Source organism: Chenopodium quinoa, unplaced genomic scaffold, assembly GCF_001683475.1.
Source record: "Chenopodium quinoa cultivar QQ74 unplaced genomic scaffold, ASM168347v1, whole genome shotgun sequence".
NCBI classification, from domain to species: Eukaryota; Viridiplantae; Streptophyta; class Magnoliopsida; order Caryophyllales; family Amaranthaceae; genus Chenopodium; species Chenopodium quinoa.
In genome coordinates this window covers 1472866-1490057 of record NW_018744874.1, presented here as the reverse complement: position 1 = coordinate 1490057, position 17192 = coordinate 1472866, and the positions used below count along the sequence as shown (strand labels likewise).

The 17192-nt window shown below is 35.7% G+C and overlaps 3 protein-coding genes across 5 annotated transcripts; 1 reads left to right on the top strand and 2 right to left on the bottom strand.

The window, feature by feature from the left end:
* Nucleotides 1–122: 122 nt before the first annotated feature.
* Nucleotides 123–1297, bottom strand: LOC110704871 (proline-rich receptor-like protein kinase PERK7). Its single transcript, XM_021882685.1, has 2 exons — nucleotides 244–1297; nucleotides 123–148 (listed from the first exon to the last, which is right to left on the bottom strand). The coding sequence occupies exons 1-2, from the start codon at nucleotides 860–862 to the stop codon at nucleotides 123–125; spliced, it is 645 nt and encodes a 214-aa protein (XP_021738377.1). The 5' UTR covers nucleotides 863–1297.
* A 2694-nt stretch (nucleotides 1298–3991) lies between these two features.
* LOC110705071 (ras-related protein Rab7-like) lies at nucleotides 3992–8547 on the top strand. The gene is made up of 7 exons (XM_021882906.1): nucleotides 3992–4174; nucleotides 5196–5222; nucleotides 5374–5473; nucleotides 6429–6575; nucleotides 7082–7162; nucleotides 7289–7434; nucleotides 8279–8547. The coding sequence occupies exons 1-7, from the start codon at nucleotides 4122–4124 to the stop codon at nucleotides 8343–8345; spliced, it is 621 nt and encodes a 206-aa protein (XP_021738598.1). The 5' UTR covers nucleotides 3992–4121; the 3' UTR covers nucleotides 8346–8547.
* Nucleotides 8548–8880: 333 nt separating this feature from the next.
* On the bottom strand, nucleotides 8881–15838 carry LOC110705070 (2-oxoglutarate dehydrogenase, mitochondrial-like). Of its 3 annotated transcripts, none has more exons than XM_021882902.1 (9): nucleotides 15582–15838; nucleotides 13278–14886; nucleotides 12774–13000; nucleotides 12348–12680; nucleotides 11986–12232; nucleotides 10502–10630; nucleotides 10200–10415; nucleotides 9723–9846; nucleotides 8881–9410 (listed from the first exon to the last, which is right to left on the bottom strand). In XM_021882902.1, exons 2-9 carry the CDS (start codon nucleotides 14844–14846, stop codon nucleotides 9175–9177), a joined length of 3081 nt encoding a protein of 1026 aa, XP_021738594.1. In that variant the 5' UTR covers nucleotides 14847–14886; nucleotides 15582–15838; the 3' UTR covers nucleotides 8881–9174. The 3 variants fall into 3 exon arrangements, with proteins under 3 accessions (XP_021738594.1, XP_021738595.1, XP_021738597.1); XM_021882903.1 differs by lacking the exon at nucleotides 15582–15838 and adding an exon at nucleotides 15326–15406; XM_021882905.1 differs by lacking the exon at nucleotides 15582–15838 and adding an exon at nucleotides 15213–15316.
* Nucleotides 15839–17192: the final 1354 nt, after the last annotated feature.

Sequence of the window (17192 nt, the reverse complement as noted above, 5' to 3'; positions counted from 1 at the left end):
TATAAGTTTCTCATTGTTAAGTTTAATTGAATATAAAGCAACAATAATTAGTTACATTATTTTGTGGATTAAAAAGTAAGTTTAAATATTGTATAAATAATAAATGATTAGTGAAAAAGGTGCTAATGTAGTAATTTGATATCAAGTACTATTAAATTTAAATAATATGTTGTATATAATTAAGACAATGATAATCATACATTAAAAAAAAGGACAATGATCGATAATCAAATAAATTCATACCATTACTTGAAGGACCTCCATAATACTGCATGGTGTCATGTCGCTTGTTTTTTCTCCTCTTAGAGCAAACAACCACTATGACTATCAATAGCAATAATGAAACCCCAAGGGTAACCACAACTCCAACTATTAGAGTAACATTATTATTATTAGACGACGACGATGGTGGAGACGAAGAATCATCACTTAGTGATGGAGGAGAATGCGAAGATGAAGACCGCGACCCTTTCGATGAACTTGGAGGTGGTGGTGATGGAGACTTGTTTTTAGACGAGGAAGGAGGTGGTGGTGGTGGCGGCGAGTTGTTTTTGTTACTGCCATTGGTTTTATTGTTGTTGTTATTGTCCGATGATTGAGGAGGCGGCGGCGGCGGTGGTGGTGGTGATTGTGATGGCGGGGGTGACTTATTAGAAGATGAATCCGATGGCGGAGGAGGGGGTGAATTGTTGTTATTGTTATCGGAGGATGATGATGATGATGAAGAATCCGACGAAGGAGGAGGGGAAGAGTTGTTATTATTATTATTATCTGATGATGATGATGATGAATTATTTGAATTTGGAGGAGATTCAGACGGAGATAATGAAGAATCACTACCATTATTATCTGATGAACCCATTCTTTAATATCTTGTTAGTAAAATTCACCGATTGATATGTGATTTTTTTATGTTGCCGCTTCTCCAAACAAATGACCCCTAAATCCATACAACAAAATCATTAATAACAAAATGTCACGATGAGCCATTAAATCACATAATAACAAATCTTATAAAAATCGGAAAATCAATCAACAAAGTTAGGAAAATCTTCTCTCAACACTTTTTATGAATGCATATATCACGATAATTTACTTATAATCGAAAACGGGGAGAGGGGAAAGAGGAGGATAGGATATGGTAGAAGGCAACCTTATGAGGAGGAGAAGGGCATTTGATTCACAAAAGAAGAGCGAGTAAAAAGAAAGGTCATGCTAATGAAAGATCTAACAAGAAAATGGGCAACGTCATTTCCTACTCCATCCACCTCCTACATAATAGGAACCATTGGTTGGCCTCCTTTCTCTATTTTTGTTTAATTCAATTCATTGTCAAGGATTAAACTAAATTTGAGGTATTTATTATCTACAATGTGTTGCTAATTAATAGGATTGATCACGCGCATATCTTGTTAAAATTTCTTTGGGTACTCTTTCTTAGTGCATATATATACATATGTAATGTTTTTATATATTTCATAGGTCATAGGCCTTTTGTTAGTGGATTACTACATGTAAAATATTTCTTCTCTTTTTTTCTTTTTTTTTTCAAGGTCATATGGCACCAAATCATATTAAATTAAAAGATTCGAATTAAATTACTTATTTTAATAGATCGGGAATTGGATTGAAATTTTTCTGCCAGGACTAAAGACTTCATTTAAGGTTCAACTTTAGACCGAATCTATGATCATAACACATCTACAAAAGTAAATTTAGCAACATTTTTTTCTCTCACAAAATTATCACATATATCCTAATCTTAATATGCAAGTCAATTGGAATTAAAACAATAAAACATATTCAAGCTTAGTTATTTTACTAATAAAAATGTATAAATATAATCTGTCACTAATTTATTTTTTAAAAGGTAAATTGGTCATCAATTTGGTTAAAAAAACACAAAATAAGGTTTTTCCAAGATCAAAAACCATCTGTTCAACTTATCTATTCTATTCGGTATCAACCCAAATTGGATCGTATATTCTTCTTGCTAATACTCCGTATATATACAACACAGGATGGAATCTTAGAGATGATTTTTATAGGGTAGGATAAAATCGTGTTCCTTAGTATATAAAGATGACCCTTCACTAATTAAATTTCTAAAAGAATAATGCACCAAGAAATCAACAATGCGAAAACCTTCGGCTCAATTTCGGAATCATAGACTCATCTAATATTGCGTATATGTAGGGGTGTTCATAAATCAGTCCGGACCGAAAAAATGGACCGGACCACCCTGGACCGGACCATACCGAATTAATCGGTCCGGTCTTCGGGTCTTAAAATTCATTTTTCCGGTCTTCGGTCCGGTCCGGTACAAAATCCTATAAAAACCGGTTTTGGACCGGACCGATTTTTTTATAAAAAATATGTGTGAAACCTTAAAAAACGTTTAAAATTATCCTTAATAAGCTTAGAATACTTTAACTTTATAAATTTTTTTCCACTAAACATACAAAAAAAGACGCAAAAATGACGTTACAATATCGTTTTTCCAATTTTTTTTTTTTTTGTGTTTTCCTTGACTTTATTAAAAATTAATATTCTTTTTAAAAAAAATCTTAAATCGGTCCAAAACGGTCCGGTTCGGGTTTTGGACCGATTCTTTCGGTCCGTTCCGAGTTCGGTCCTAACTTAATTGGTCCGGTATTCGGTTCTTAAAATTCTAATTTTCGGTCTTATCCGGGTTGGTCCGGTCCGGTCCAGTCTTGGACCGATGAACAGCCCTACGTATATGTGTAGGATGAACCAATTTGACTCAACCTTTTAGATGATTTTTATAGAGAAGGGAAAAACGTGAACTCGATAAATTATTAATACTACCTCCGTTTAGGGATGTCAATGGGCGGGGCGGATGTTGGCCTTCCTATCTCCATCCTCGCGGCGGGTCCAGAATTCATCCTCATTTCCGCCCCGACATATACAACTCCAAAACCATCCCCGCCCCGCCCCCCACTTGGATATCCACCCCCACCTAATCTCCATCAAAAACCCGCCTAATCCCCACCCAAGACCCGCCTTTCAAATACACAATCCAACATAATTAATACGGATTACAATAAAAATAATTTAATCTTAATATTACACACGTTTTTGTTTATAATATAAGTGTAGTACAAAGTATTATAATTAATATTTTATTTCACGTAATTATTTTATAAAATAGTATAAAAGTATATGATTTTGTTTTTAAAGATATATAAATGTAGGTATTAGGTGAGGATGAGGCGGGTGGGGTGGGCCGGGGATGGGGCGGGTACAACTTAAAATCCATCCCCGCCCCATCACCCATGGCAAGTATGGTTTTTATCCCCATCCTCGCTCCACCACCCGCCAAATTGAGACCCCATTAGGGTGGGGATGGGGCGGGTCTCCTACTTAAACCACCCCACTGACATCCCTACCTCCGTTACAGGTTATGTGCAACGATTAGACATTTTCCCTCTCTACTTTATGTCAAATCGTTGCCCATAGCTTGTAACGAAGGTAATACGCCCTCCGCTTTTAAATACTTGCTCCAATTCTATTTTTTTGCACTATTCATTTGTCCTACTTTGACTAATGTTTGTGATTTATACATAAGAAAAAATATAGTAATGTGGGTACTTGTTGAAATTATCTCGATGAATAGATTATTAATTTTCAATTGCTAGAATTTATACTTATTGACAATTAAAGATATTAGTGTTCAAAGATTAGCATCGACATGCGTGTCCAAGACAAATGGAGCAAAAATTTATAAATTCTAATTTTAGATACAAAAATTTATCATGACTCAACTTGAAAAATTGATCCGATATATCATGACCCGACCCAACCGGCCAAACCTGACTCCACCTCACCCATCCGAACATCTAATTGAGTATTGACACCTCTAGTCCTAAACAGAGTGGAAATCCTAGTAAGCCACGAATCACGATGCATCAAAAACTCAGAAAAGTCCCAACACTTTATAAACGATGAGTATCACAGTCCCATGATTCACTTTACTTTTTATATATACTCCCAGAAAGGTCCTACTCCTTCATTGATTACCCACCTCCTCGTTTTCTCTCTCTTCTTCGCTGTTCTTCACTTTCTCTCTCCTCTAGATCGCCGATTTCCAGAATTTCAAGATGCCGTCGCGAAGGAGAACTCTCTTGAAGGTCATCATTCTCGGTGATAGCGGGTTTGTACTTCATCTCTTGTTTTTTACTCGCGATCTCTGCAGTTTTTTAGGTTTAATTTCGTGTAAATCATTCAATTCTATGTATTGTTTTTGCTGTTTTTTTTTTTTTTTTTTTAGGTTTGAACTTGATTTGATCTTCAATTGTTGTTTTCATTCTGATTTTATGTGTAATCGTCGTGAATTATATGCAATTGTGCTGTTTTGTAACTGAATTTTGATAATAAATTGCTAATTTAGGTTTAATTTTTTTTGCTGTTTTTGTTATTTACTCTAGATTATTTTAGCTATAGCATGTCAATTGTTTGATATTATAGCAAATCGATAGATGCTGGAAATTGCACCTGAAACATCATGTTATAGTAGGATAAACACTTCAGTTAACTTGGAGATTACACATAATCAAGTTGATTATTGCGGTGAATTGATTGATTCAGGTGTAAGACAGCAATTTAGTGAAGTAGGTTTGAACTTAATTTAATCTTCAATTATTGGTTTCCTTCTGATTTTATGTGTAATTGTCCTGAAATCGTGAATTAATTTTAATTTTGTTGTTTTGTTACTAAATTTTGATAGTAGATTATTAATTTAGGTTTAAATTTTTGCTGTTATTTAATTTAGTACAGAATTATTTTAGCTACAACATGTCAATTATTTAATATTCTTAGCAAATTTTTTAATGCTGGAAATTGCACCTGAAAGAATATTTAAAAGTAGGATCGATAAATTCAGTGAAGTTGGAAATTACATATAATTGACTAATTTAGATTCAATAAAGCTTAGAGAATTCTGATTGATATGAGTAGCAAAATATTTTTTCTCTGAAAAATTATCAAAGTTCACCTCTGATAACTGCAAAGTCGTTAAGCTTAACTATATGGTTGTATGAGTTTCTGATAAAAAATTTGAATTATGTTCATATGGTCATATGAGTAGAAAAAGTGTTTACAAATTAATACACTCTTTCTTTTTCCATTAAATTTGTCTTCTTCATGTTCTCATTTGTCTTGCTGTGTGTTTGCAGAGTGGGGAAGACCTCATTGATGAATCAGTATCCTTGTGTTGTGACATACTTATAAAGTAGATAAGGAAATATCGTTTTCGGTTTTGTGTAGTGGATAGGAAGTTCTAATAATTATATAGGTGTTTGTGCTAGTTACATTATCTCCTCTAGAGTTGTTACCTTTAACTCACGTGATTAGATATGTAAATAAGAAATTCAGCAACCAATACAAGGCCACTATCGGTGCAGATTTTTTGACCAAGGAAGTTCAGTTTGATGACCGGCTTTTCACTTTACAGGTCCGTACTCTGAATTGTTCATCAATTGATTTCCAACTTTGCTTATTTATGATGTTTACAATAGGCCTGTAACCTGTGTCTTGTATTGGTCTAGCTTTTAAAGGTGGAATTTTAATTCCTTTCTCTTTGGGGATAGATTCTTTCTGAATTCCTCTCTTTCTTCTGTGCTATATGATCTTGTAAGTTGGGCTTTTAGAGGACTATTGCATATCAGAATGCTCTTATGGAAGAGTATTTGAGCTGTCTGCCAGTTTTTTTTTATGGTTTGTGTAATTCAGCATGTTGAATGGTTGAGACTTTGGGATTGCTAATTTTGTATTTATTTTTATGCTGACAAATGACTTACATTCTTACATACTGCATGTGTATACTGCGATTGCCATCTTTGAAGGATGAATAAATAAATTGTGTACCGTTTGTCTCATACAGCTGAAAATAGAGACTTAGAGAGTAATCATACATTCAACGCGGGTAATAGAGACTTGGAGAGTAATCTTACATGAGTCGAGATGCTGCCAATTACAATTGCTTGTATTGACGGGAAATAGGGACAGTCTTACTTGCAAAGTGGGGTAAAAATGAACTTAAGATGCAAAGCTTAATGTGGGTATATCATATTTAAATTCTTCACATTCTATGGCCACTATAATGTTTTGCTTTTGGTCATGATTTGAACTCTCAGTGTATATTAGTAGTAGGCATTTATTTTTGTCAGTTGAATGTAGTATCACCTTTCAGCAGTCAGGCTGGCAGATAAGCTGAAGGGATTTCACTTTTGCTTGTTTGTGCCAACTTACTGCTATTATAGTATTATGCAAATAGTTACTTTAATTCTATGAAATTGAGGATGTGATCTAAGTGACTTTTAAGCTTTTGTTGTCAACAATTTGTATACTCATTTTGATTATGCTTGGAGAACGTATCTCTAAACTTGGTTGATCACTCATTCTTGCAGATATGGGATACAGCTGGACAGGAAAGATTCCAGAGTTTAGGCGTTGCTTTTTATCGTGGTGCAGATTGTTGTGTTCTGGTGTATGACGTCAACTCTATGAAGTCATTTGACAATTTAAATAACTGGAGGGAAGAGTTTCTCATACAGGTACACCACCCCCTTCTTAGTTCTCTCTCTCTCTCTGGTGATGCAATCTAGGGTCATGTGTAGGGGAAAGGACTTGCTTCCGTTGTGTTAATTAGCTCTGTTGAATCCTGTTCACTTGCCTATGGTCCAATCACTTGAAGCTTCTTTGAACACTTTGGTGCAGAGGTTTATATTTGTTGGCCAGGGTTATACAAAATTTAATGCAAGTCGACGGGAATTTATTTAGTAGGCTATCTCCTTAATTTCAAATTATTAGAACTACTTGCAAGTTACATTTAAAGAGGCATTGGCTTGTTAATCAAGTTTGAGGCCTCTGCTATTAAATATCTTATATTCGAATCCTTCTAACATCATTTATGCGCTCTTGTGTATGCATGATATATAGATGTACGGCAGGAATGTTTCCCCTCTTATATTTTTTTTCATACCTTGTTTCTCCCCTTTTTATTTCATGTTATGGAATTGCTTGTTTCAATATTAAACTTTTTTCTGTTTTTATGTTACAGGCTAGCCCCTCAGATCCAGAAAACTTCCCCTTTGTTGTCATAGGAAACAAAGTTGATGTTGATGGTGGAAACACTAGAGTGGTAAGTTCAGATTTAGCCAATTTTAATCATTGATATGTGATGGTGATCAATATGTTGGTCGCTGAACATACAGTGCTTCTATTAATTATGTCTAGCGACTAATGATTATCAATTGAATAATGACAGGTTCCTGAGAAAAAGGCTCGGGCTTGGTGTGCATCAAAGGGGAATATTCCTTACTTTGAGACCTCAGCAAAGGAGGGCTTAAATGTTGAAGAAGCTTTTCAATGCATAGCAAAAAATGCTTTGAAGAGCGGTGAGGAAGAAGAGATGTAAGTTAATCTGAATTTCTTGAGCATGAAATTGTCATGGCTTCTTCTAGTTGGCGTTGGAAGTAATCTGATTGTTTGGGCCTCATTTTGTTTTTGGTTTTTTTTTTATTTGTTTGTTGTTGTGTGAAGTGGTAACTAAACTTAGATGCTCTTTATCTCTTACTCAATTCTTACTTAATCTTAGTTTCCCTGCTGATAACTCTTTGTTCTCCCCATGTCTAACTAAATGCAAAAGTCTGCTGTGATACACTGATATTGTGATATGGTAGATCTGATTAGGAGTAATAATTCTCAGCGAGTTATGGGTTTTTAATAATCATTAATATGCTTAGTATCTGTAGAGTGTTGTCTGTGTAGGTTGTCTTCATGCGTATTGGCTGTTTCTAAAATCTTCTGTAGGTCTGTTGTCTGTGTAGGTTGTCTTCATGCGTATTGGCTGTTTCTAAAATCTTCTGTAGGTCTGTTGTAACCGCAATAATCACTGTCACACTCCACATTCTCCATGATATTAACCATTTTTCTCAGTTTTGCTGCATGTCTGAGGTTATGATCATCAGTGTTGTTGAATTTTCGTTGGCTATTGAGCTAGTAGGAATCAGGTTTTATCATGGCATGTTTAGCTGATTGTGTGATGTCCAGGATATCCATCAGTCCATGATACAACCTGACTCGTATTTTAGCTCTTTAGACTCCTTTCAATTGAGCAGATGAACAAGAAAAATAGCCTTGATTGTACGATGAAAGTTGCCATTTTACCCTAATTTAATTGTTTGTTTTTCATGTTTTTAAATACTGACACTCTAAATCTTTCTTATTGTTCGGGTTGTGCTGTTGCTTCTGGAAGATATTTGCCGGATACAATTGATGTTGCTAATAGCAACCAGCAGAGGCCAACTGGATGCGAGTGTTAAAAGAGCTGTACTACATCCTCTCTCTCTCCTCTCTCTCTTTTTCTCATTTTAATTATTTAGTAGCTGTGCAATAAGATTATTTGGAATCAAATGTAGTGTTCGTGAGTTGGTTTGGATTTTTCTTATTTCACACTGAATGAAAACAGTTATGTATATTACAATTATTTATTTGTTGGTTATTAAAAATGCACAATTGTTTATATGCTGGACACAATTGCAAACCACTTGAGATCAACCTGCCAGCAATGAGGACAGCTGTTCTGTAAGTATTTTTGAGACAATAACATTGCTTTTTTGATTTGATTGTGTTGTGTGTCGACTGTAATTTTGTGAAATAAGACCTGATTCCTACTAGCTCAATGTGAATCGAAACAAATCAATCAGTACTAACAATTTACCATCAACTACACGATGAATGTACTCCAATTTGTTGACAATAAAATGTTCCGATTTCATGTGCAAGTATTCTTTACAGTGCATGAACAAAAATAGTTGGGTCAAGTATCGTGCACACTTGGCCCTAGAATAATAACAATTCTGTTGGTGAAGGTAAGAATAACATTTTATTTTGGGCATCATATCATGTCCAATTTTTCCATCTCAACAAAAAAAATTGAAAACTATAAAAATCTAGTTGAGCTTCTTCTTCATCTTCAAGTAAAAAGTTAGAAATTATTTGATTTGGACAAAATTCTCAGCAAAAAAATAAAGCAAAAACCAATGTACTTCGTATTTGGTAATTATTTTGCTGCAGACAAAACCTTTTGGACAGACAAAGTCCTTATACAACATACTTTTGTACTCAAAATTGGTTCAGTTTGAACAAAACTCACGAGAATTGAATTGCCTCTGGTTGCAATGCCTTCTGTACGAGCCCTGTTTGTTCTTTCCCATGGACTGAGATGAAGCCAGTGGCAGTTGCAGCAGATGGAGGACGCCCAACATATTTAATGTCGTCATCACTTCCTCTGTCAACAGATTTCATCGCAGTAGACAAACGGGGAGCAATGTAACTGTAAGCACCCATGTTCATTGGCTCTTCCTGGCACCAAACAACCTCGGCATCTGTAGATGTAGCAAATATTGTAAGCCAGGCCAAAATAAAAACTTGAATTTCTTCATGACCAAGACCTTATTACATACATACAAGATCTTTCTTCAAAGTTAATACAATATGAATAGGGGACACCAACTAGCACTACCTAGTACCTACTCTTTCAATTTTTATCATGGAATATGGGAGAATCAAGAAAAAATATATACAGCCAGACTATGAAAACATATGGCCAATGAGTGTTTCCAAATCCATGATGAAAAAATTGAAAGCAGGACAAAGACGCAATGGGTATTAAATATGAAATTAATTTAGAAACTTACTTGGATACCGCTTCAACTCTCGTTGAACAAGGTCATATGGGAAAGGGCAAAGCTGCTCTACTCTACAGATGGCAACATCTCCGACATTTTCTTTTTTCCTATGCTCATCAAGCTCGTAGTAAACCTACACATTTTCAGAGTGAGAAACACAAAATTGTGAAACAGAGAACACAACTAAACCAACCTCAGAAACATGCAAGAGTAGCAACACTAACACAAAATTTTCAAAAATTAGCCAAACATTTTCGATTTTTTATTTTTTTAGGCACAAAACATGAAAAATGGTAACTCAGCAAAACTTCTAAATCCTACTCTGTATAATTTTAACAAATAATGTTTCCACAAACTGGTAACAAGTGCATTTAAAATCTTCAAAGGAAAACTGGCGAGAATAAAAAAGAATGATGTAATAAGTTGACCAAGTGATTAAAAAATAATAATCAACAAAAAAAAAAACAAAAAAAAAAAAGAACTCACTTTTCCAGAGCACAAGACCAAACGCCTAATGCCCTCCTCGCGATCTGAGTGCATATTTTGATCTTTTATGAGACGCTTGAATCTGGTACCTTGTTTATCAAAACCGGCATGGCCCTTCAAATCATCAAATTCAGAAAGATTTGATTTACATTCTTTGTGACGAAGCAAGTTCTTGGGTGCCATGACAATCAAAGGCTTACGGAATTCCCTGTGTATCTGGAATGTGGCAAAAGTGAATTACGAGTAAATGCATGATCTGTTTTCACAAAGTTTCAAACATAATAGCTACTATTTGGTCTCACCTGGCGACGCAAAACATGGAAATAATTAGCAGGTGTTGTTACATTCACAATCTGCCAGTTGCATTCCTGAATCTGCTTCCGTTGTGTGGGTTCCATCTCAGGTATGACATAGGGGTTGTCATCACTCATCTGTAAGGAGATTTCAAAGCAGACTTAGTTCTGTATGGCTGATTAGTTACCAAAAGTTTAAGTAGCAGAACCATTATCTTCCCAGGCTACGAACTGCCATTACATGCAAATATGCAATATATAGGACAGTTTGAATCTAACATAGCTGTTTGATTCACATACAGATCATTTTAAAACTCTTGATTACAACACAAGTTTTGCATAATTACCTTAACAAGTAACTTAGGCTAATTTCAGTGGCCCACAAGTCCATACCTCAAAATACATAAGAGCAGCTTAGGCCAACTTCAGGCTCAAATCAACCAATGAACAAGGAAGCACATTACAGAAAATTAGGGGAAGGGGAGATTGGGGTAAAGATGTGTACTATGAAGCATTTAACACGTTCCTCCCCTAGGATACCTATTACCAGCAGCATCCAACATATCATCATGAAAAGAGGATAGGTGGAAGGGAAAGAGGGGTAAGGTCGTAAGGATTTAAACTACACGCAAAAACCTGCAGATCCCTTCCACTCCCTTATCCACCAGAATTCCAATCATTTTCTTCAACTACACCTATCAGGGCTATCACTAAGTAAATTGATGATCTAGCAAAGGGTTTAATAAGAAATGAAACTAAAGAAAGTATGGATTGCATTAGAGATAGGCTCAAAATTGCATCATAATTTTCATTCCCAAAGAATTATATAAAATCTTTCTATATCTCTAAGGTTAACCGACTAGGTTATCACAAATCTTCACATAACTGTGTAGGGACAGTCAGACAGCATGGACAAGAAACCTATAACCTATGCGGTATACTATCATTATTTTGAACCTCAAATTGGTAGAGAGATAAAACAAAGAGAAAGAAAACAGTTATGAGATAGGCTAACAAATGGGCTTGAAATAAACATTTGAACCTCAAATTGGTAGAGAGATAAAACAAAGAGAAAGAAAACAGTTATGAGATAGGCTAACAAATGGGCTTGAAATAAACATTTGAACAGGAATTAGCAAACAAGACACCTGAGATATTCACTAATCAGTTTTACAACCAGATTAAAATATACGCATTTTTGCTCTCACACCCATTTTAAGGTCCAAGTCCCCCAAGCTATGATTTGTCACAAACTTGGATAGGAATATACACTTGACAACTGTACCTCTAGTTACATCACAGTGAACCTATATAAACATCAGTTGCCTAATATCTCCACCCACATGCCCAAAAACAAGACATTTGAACAAAAACACCAACTCTATTGAATTAGAAAATGCATCATTCAAATGTATCTAATGTGGGTAAGCTGAACAAATATTCAGCTCATTCAAACAAAGATCTCAATAAAGCCTTCTAGTGTAGAGAGATACCTGTAGGAAACGTTCCATTCGTGCACTTGAATGTTCAGGTCCCTGACCATCATATCCATGCGGAAGTAGCACAACAAGACCAGTTTGCCGCAGCCACTTTGCTTCTCCACTGCTCAAGAACTGGTCAAAAATTACCTGAGCCCCATTTGAAAAATCGCCAAACTGAGCTTCCCAGAGGACCAAAGAATTTGGATTTTCCATGGAATAACCCAGTTCAAATCCAAGGACACCAAACTCAGAAAGAGAGCTGCAAAAAGAGCAAAGTTTGAAAGATTAGAACAACTGACCAATTCACAGATTTGAAGTCAAGAGAATAAATATATATTAAAAAAATAAATAAATAAATAAATAAAACATCTCACCTGTTACTAACAGTAAACATCTCCTCATTTTGGTTCATCACGACATGGTCCAGTGGGCAGTATTTTTCTCCAGTTTCCTGATCATGGAGTACAGAATGCCTATGGCTGAATGTACCCCTCTCAACATCCTGACCACTTAATCGGACATGATTGCCTTCAACTAACAACGTTGCAAATGCTAGTGCTTCACCTACTGCCCAATCAATGCCCTCCCCTGTTTCAATCATCTGAGCACGTTGTTCATAAATCCTTTTCACAGCTTTGTGTGGCTTGAAAGTTTCAGGAAGTTTGGTGATTGCCTTGCCAACATCTTTCAAGATCTCTGGTTTAACCCTAAACAAGAGTATGACATACGGAGACAGTTCAAACCAAAAAAATCCACAAATACAATGTCATAAAGTTAAAAAGTACCAAATAGAAAAGTACCCAGTGTTACGGATTCTAGAAAGCTGCTCAGGAGACTTGAAGCCGAGCCAGTAGGCAGAAAGCCAGTCCCTCCTTTGAGGTACATACTCCTTGCTGGCATCAAACTCCTCATTGAGGATCGTTGTAACCTTTTTCTGGATCTGATCAATATCTTCCTTAGACATTTCTCCAGATTCAAGAACTTTCTTCTTGTAGATATCCAGAGAAGAAGGATGATTTCGGATGACCTATCAAAATACAAACAAAAATAAGAAGATTGTCTTATCTTCCCTCTATCCACTAACCCTCATCCAGTCCATTGATGGTATAAATAGGCATTTAGGCATGAAACAGCTTGTATATGCTTGTCTCAATTTCAGTCAATTTATATTAAAATGAAGTGGCTGAACATGCATATTGTAAGCTAGTTAAGCCTTAAGAGATCCTAAGCAAATAAATTTAATTCCAAATAAATAAAATATACTTATAAAACCCAGAGAAGAAGAATATTTTTGACAAACTTACCTTGTACATTTTTGGTTGGGTGAAAGATGGCTCATCAATCTCATTATGTCCAAATTTACGGTAGCAAATAATGTCTACCACTACATCAGAATGGAAGGTTTGACGCCACTCTGCTGCAAGCTCACAAACATGAACCACGGCTTCCAAATCATCCCCATTTACATGAAAAATTGGGGCATTCAGAGCTTTTGCGACATCAGTGCAGTATTGCGAAGATCTTCCTGCCCTAGGATCAGTTGTAAAGGCAACTTGATTGTTCACCACAATGTGAATAGTGCCGCCAGTAGTGTAATTTGGAAGAGCACTAAGATGGAGTGTTTCATACACCACACCTTGTCCAGCAAAACTACCATCACCATGGATTAAAATAGCCATATTTTTTGTTCTGTCGGCATCATTAGAGTAATATTGTTTAGCTCTTGTTTTCCCAACCACAACTGGATCCACAGCTTCTAAGTGACTTGGATTCGCAACCAGTGAGAGATGGATCCGCTTTCCACCCCTAGTAGGCCTATCATAAGAAGTTCCTAGATGGTACTTGACATCTCCAGTTCCAGTGTAAAGTCCAACCTCGTCTGTAGGCTTTACTCCACCACTAAACTCACTAAATATTTGCCGAAGTGGTTTTCTCACCACATTACCCAGCACATTCAACCTACCCCTGTGAGACATTCCAATAACTATATTCTCAACCCCAAGATCTGCTGATCTATCAAACATTTCCTTCATACCAGGAATGAGAGTTTCACAACCTTCGAGACCAAACCTTTTAGCAGTAGTCCACTTAGTTGCTAAGAAACTCTCAAACTGAGTACTCCATATAAGCCTGTCCAGCATCACGTGTCGCCTTTCCTTGTTATATTCCATGGGAGTCGGGGTTTCAATTCTGTCTCTTAGCCAGTTACACTTCTCACGATCAGCTATATGCATATATTCAAAACCAATGCTCCCACAATAAGCCTGCTCCAGACGGTTAAGGATATTTCTAAGGGTTTGAATAGGACGGTTCTCTGACAAAAATCCAGCCATCCTCCATACTCCAAGGAAGAATTCGCGATCCAAGTCAGCTTCGCTGAACCCATAAACATCCAAGTTCAAATCATCAGGAACTGGCCTTTGCTCCAGACTCAGTGGATCCAACTTGGCCTTAAAGTGTCCATTAACCTGATAAGCTCTCACAAGCAGTAGCAGACGCATACTCTCTTGAATAGTTTGTCCTGAGATCCCCGGTGAAGTAGCCGCCTGGCCAACAAAGTTTCTAAAGAAATTGTCCCATGATTCATCAACACTGTTAGGGTCAGCTTCCCAAGCTCTTTGTAGCTCCTCTAGGTAAACACTACTGGTCCCGTCAAGAAAACTATCAGTAAGCCGTGAAAGGGGTACAGGACGTGGAACAGGAGCCGCATATGGTTTAAAAACCGTGCTATGAAAGAAACGACTCTGCGAATTAACAAAATAACGGCTTTGTGAATCAATTATTCGTGTTCTAGTCACATAAGAACGTCCCTGAGATACAGTCCTCCTAACAGCAAGCTTCGCCACATTAGATCCAGCTCTAAACCAAGCCATAGCTTCGAATCACAAATCACCAGCTTAAAAAGCTTCAACCCTAGCATGCAACATTAAAGCACTACTGTTACACAACGCGAAAGTTTAAAACAATGTTCCAGATTCAAAGCATAACCCATACTAAACAAGTACAAACACAAAATGCATAACTACAATTATTGTTTCATTTTTTAGGATACAGAGAACCTCAATGAATCAAGCAAACATAACGCCAATAAATCCTAAGCAAACCGCCAATTATAAAGCTAATTAAATGAATAATCAAATAATTAAGGCAACTAAATTCGTATGAACCTTCAATTTCGCCGATTATTCGAAACACAACAACTTCATTTCAAATAATAATCTAAATTGAATAGCACTTACATCGATTTGAAGAAGACAACCAGCCAATTCCAAAACAAAATTAAAAACAATAATATAAAATCAAAAGAAAACTAAAAATGCACAAAAATTATCCCAAAAATTGCAAAAAATACCTCCGAACGATCGAAAAGCGCGTAAAATGAGAAAAGAGAATAATATTCTTATCATAGAAGAAGGTTCTAATTTTTTTGTTTGACTTGCATGAAGAACTTTTACTTTTCATTCAAAAGCGACAGCTAAAAGTTTCCAAAACTAACCTCAGAAAAACAAAATTCAAATTCCGCCGCCAAAATCGGCGATAATAGAAATAAAAATCGTCGGAAATCGCCAGAAATATCAGATTACTGAAAAAAAAAACCGATGAGATACCTTTTTCCGGCGAAGACAGGGTTAGCGGTTGACGACGAATTGCACCGGTGAGCGGCGGCGTTGTAGAACGGCGGCGGAGCTCAGGTGGTGGTATGAAAATTGGGGAGGAATATGGAGGAGAGAGAAAAGGTGTGAGGGAAGAAAGAGGTGAGCATTTCCGGTGTGAAACAGTGCTAGTTTGGCGGAAGCGGCATGTAAGAAGAGGTGGGGGCAGAGGGTCCGAAGGAGGAGAGAGAAAATGTTTTGAGGGGTTAATGAGTGGGAGGTATAAGGGTATTTTTGGAAAATTAGGGTAATAAGACCCTGTTCTTATCAGATTATTTTCAGTTCAGTTCATTTCATCTCTAATAAGTTCAGTTCAGTTTAGCCCAACTCTAATAAGTTAAGTTAAGTTTAGTTCAACTATATATAAGTTCAGTTAATGAAAACAGACCCTAACTTGTAAAAATAGGGTGGGAATAATAAAGTTTATCATAAATTATTAAACTTTAGTTTTGACTGATTTTCTTGCTAAGTAATGGTACCAAAAATATTTGATTTTTTATTAAAGAAAAAATTAAATTAGTTGTGCAAGAGTTTCATAAATAAATAGAGTTCACTATGCCTGCGATTTTGAAATAATAGTCACATTGTCTTAATATCTTATGATTAATTATATGACACAATTTAGCTTAAATAGTTGCAATTAAAGCGATATATGATCAAATACATGTAAGCTCATTCAAATTAAAAGAGGTTGATCTTTTCAATAATTAATTTTGTGTTACGAAACATTTGGATGATTTTACAACTAATCATAGATTGTAACAAAGACTCAATTGATGATGGTGAAACTTGATTTGAGCCTGTTTTAAATTTGAGCTTAAAAAACAAATCATCTTTACAAAGTCATGTCAAGACAAGACAAATCAAGCTTGATTACAATAAACCTTGATCAATTCAAGTCATTTGCAACTTGTAAAATATCATACTTGATTACTCTGGAGGGGATTCCTTTTCAAAACCTTACAATGAATTTGAGACTATAATGTTGTTGAGTTGATGCTATCTAAAGAACCATTGATCTATGAAAGTGAAGTTAACCCTCAAGTAATTTCCCTCACTACAAAATCCTTTTTTATTTTATGAGACGACACAAGAGGCTTTTCAATGTCGATTATTACCTTAAATTACCTCTGAAAATTACCTCTTATTAAAAATACATTTCACTCAATATTACATCACTTAAAAAAAAAAAAATTAAAAAATTAAAAAAAATTAAAAAAAAAAAAAAGAAGAAGAAGAAGAAGAAGTGTGGAAATGACCATATAGCCCCTGCCCCCTTGCATTACCAGAGGGATAATTAATAAAAGTCCACTAATTATAACATAATTCATAAAACAACTAAAATTAGATTATTATTAAAAGGTCAATTAGATCAGAAATTGTAAGCATTTTTTTATTAACCTCCATAAACTACATTATCATCAAAACGTCTAGAACAATTGAACTTGACAATGATAACTGACTAGGATTGAACCCTGTGAGTTCTGACGCCGAAAGCATTACAAACATCAGACATCCTTCAGCTTATATACCTTACATATAGGAGTACAACTGTACAAGGTACAA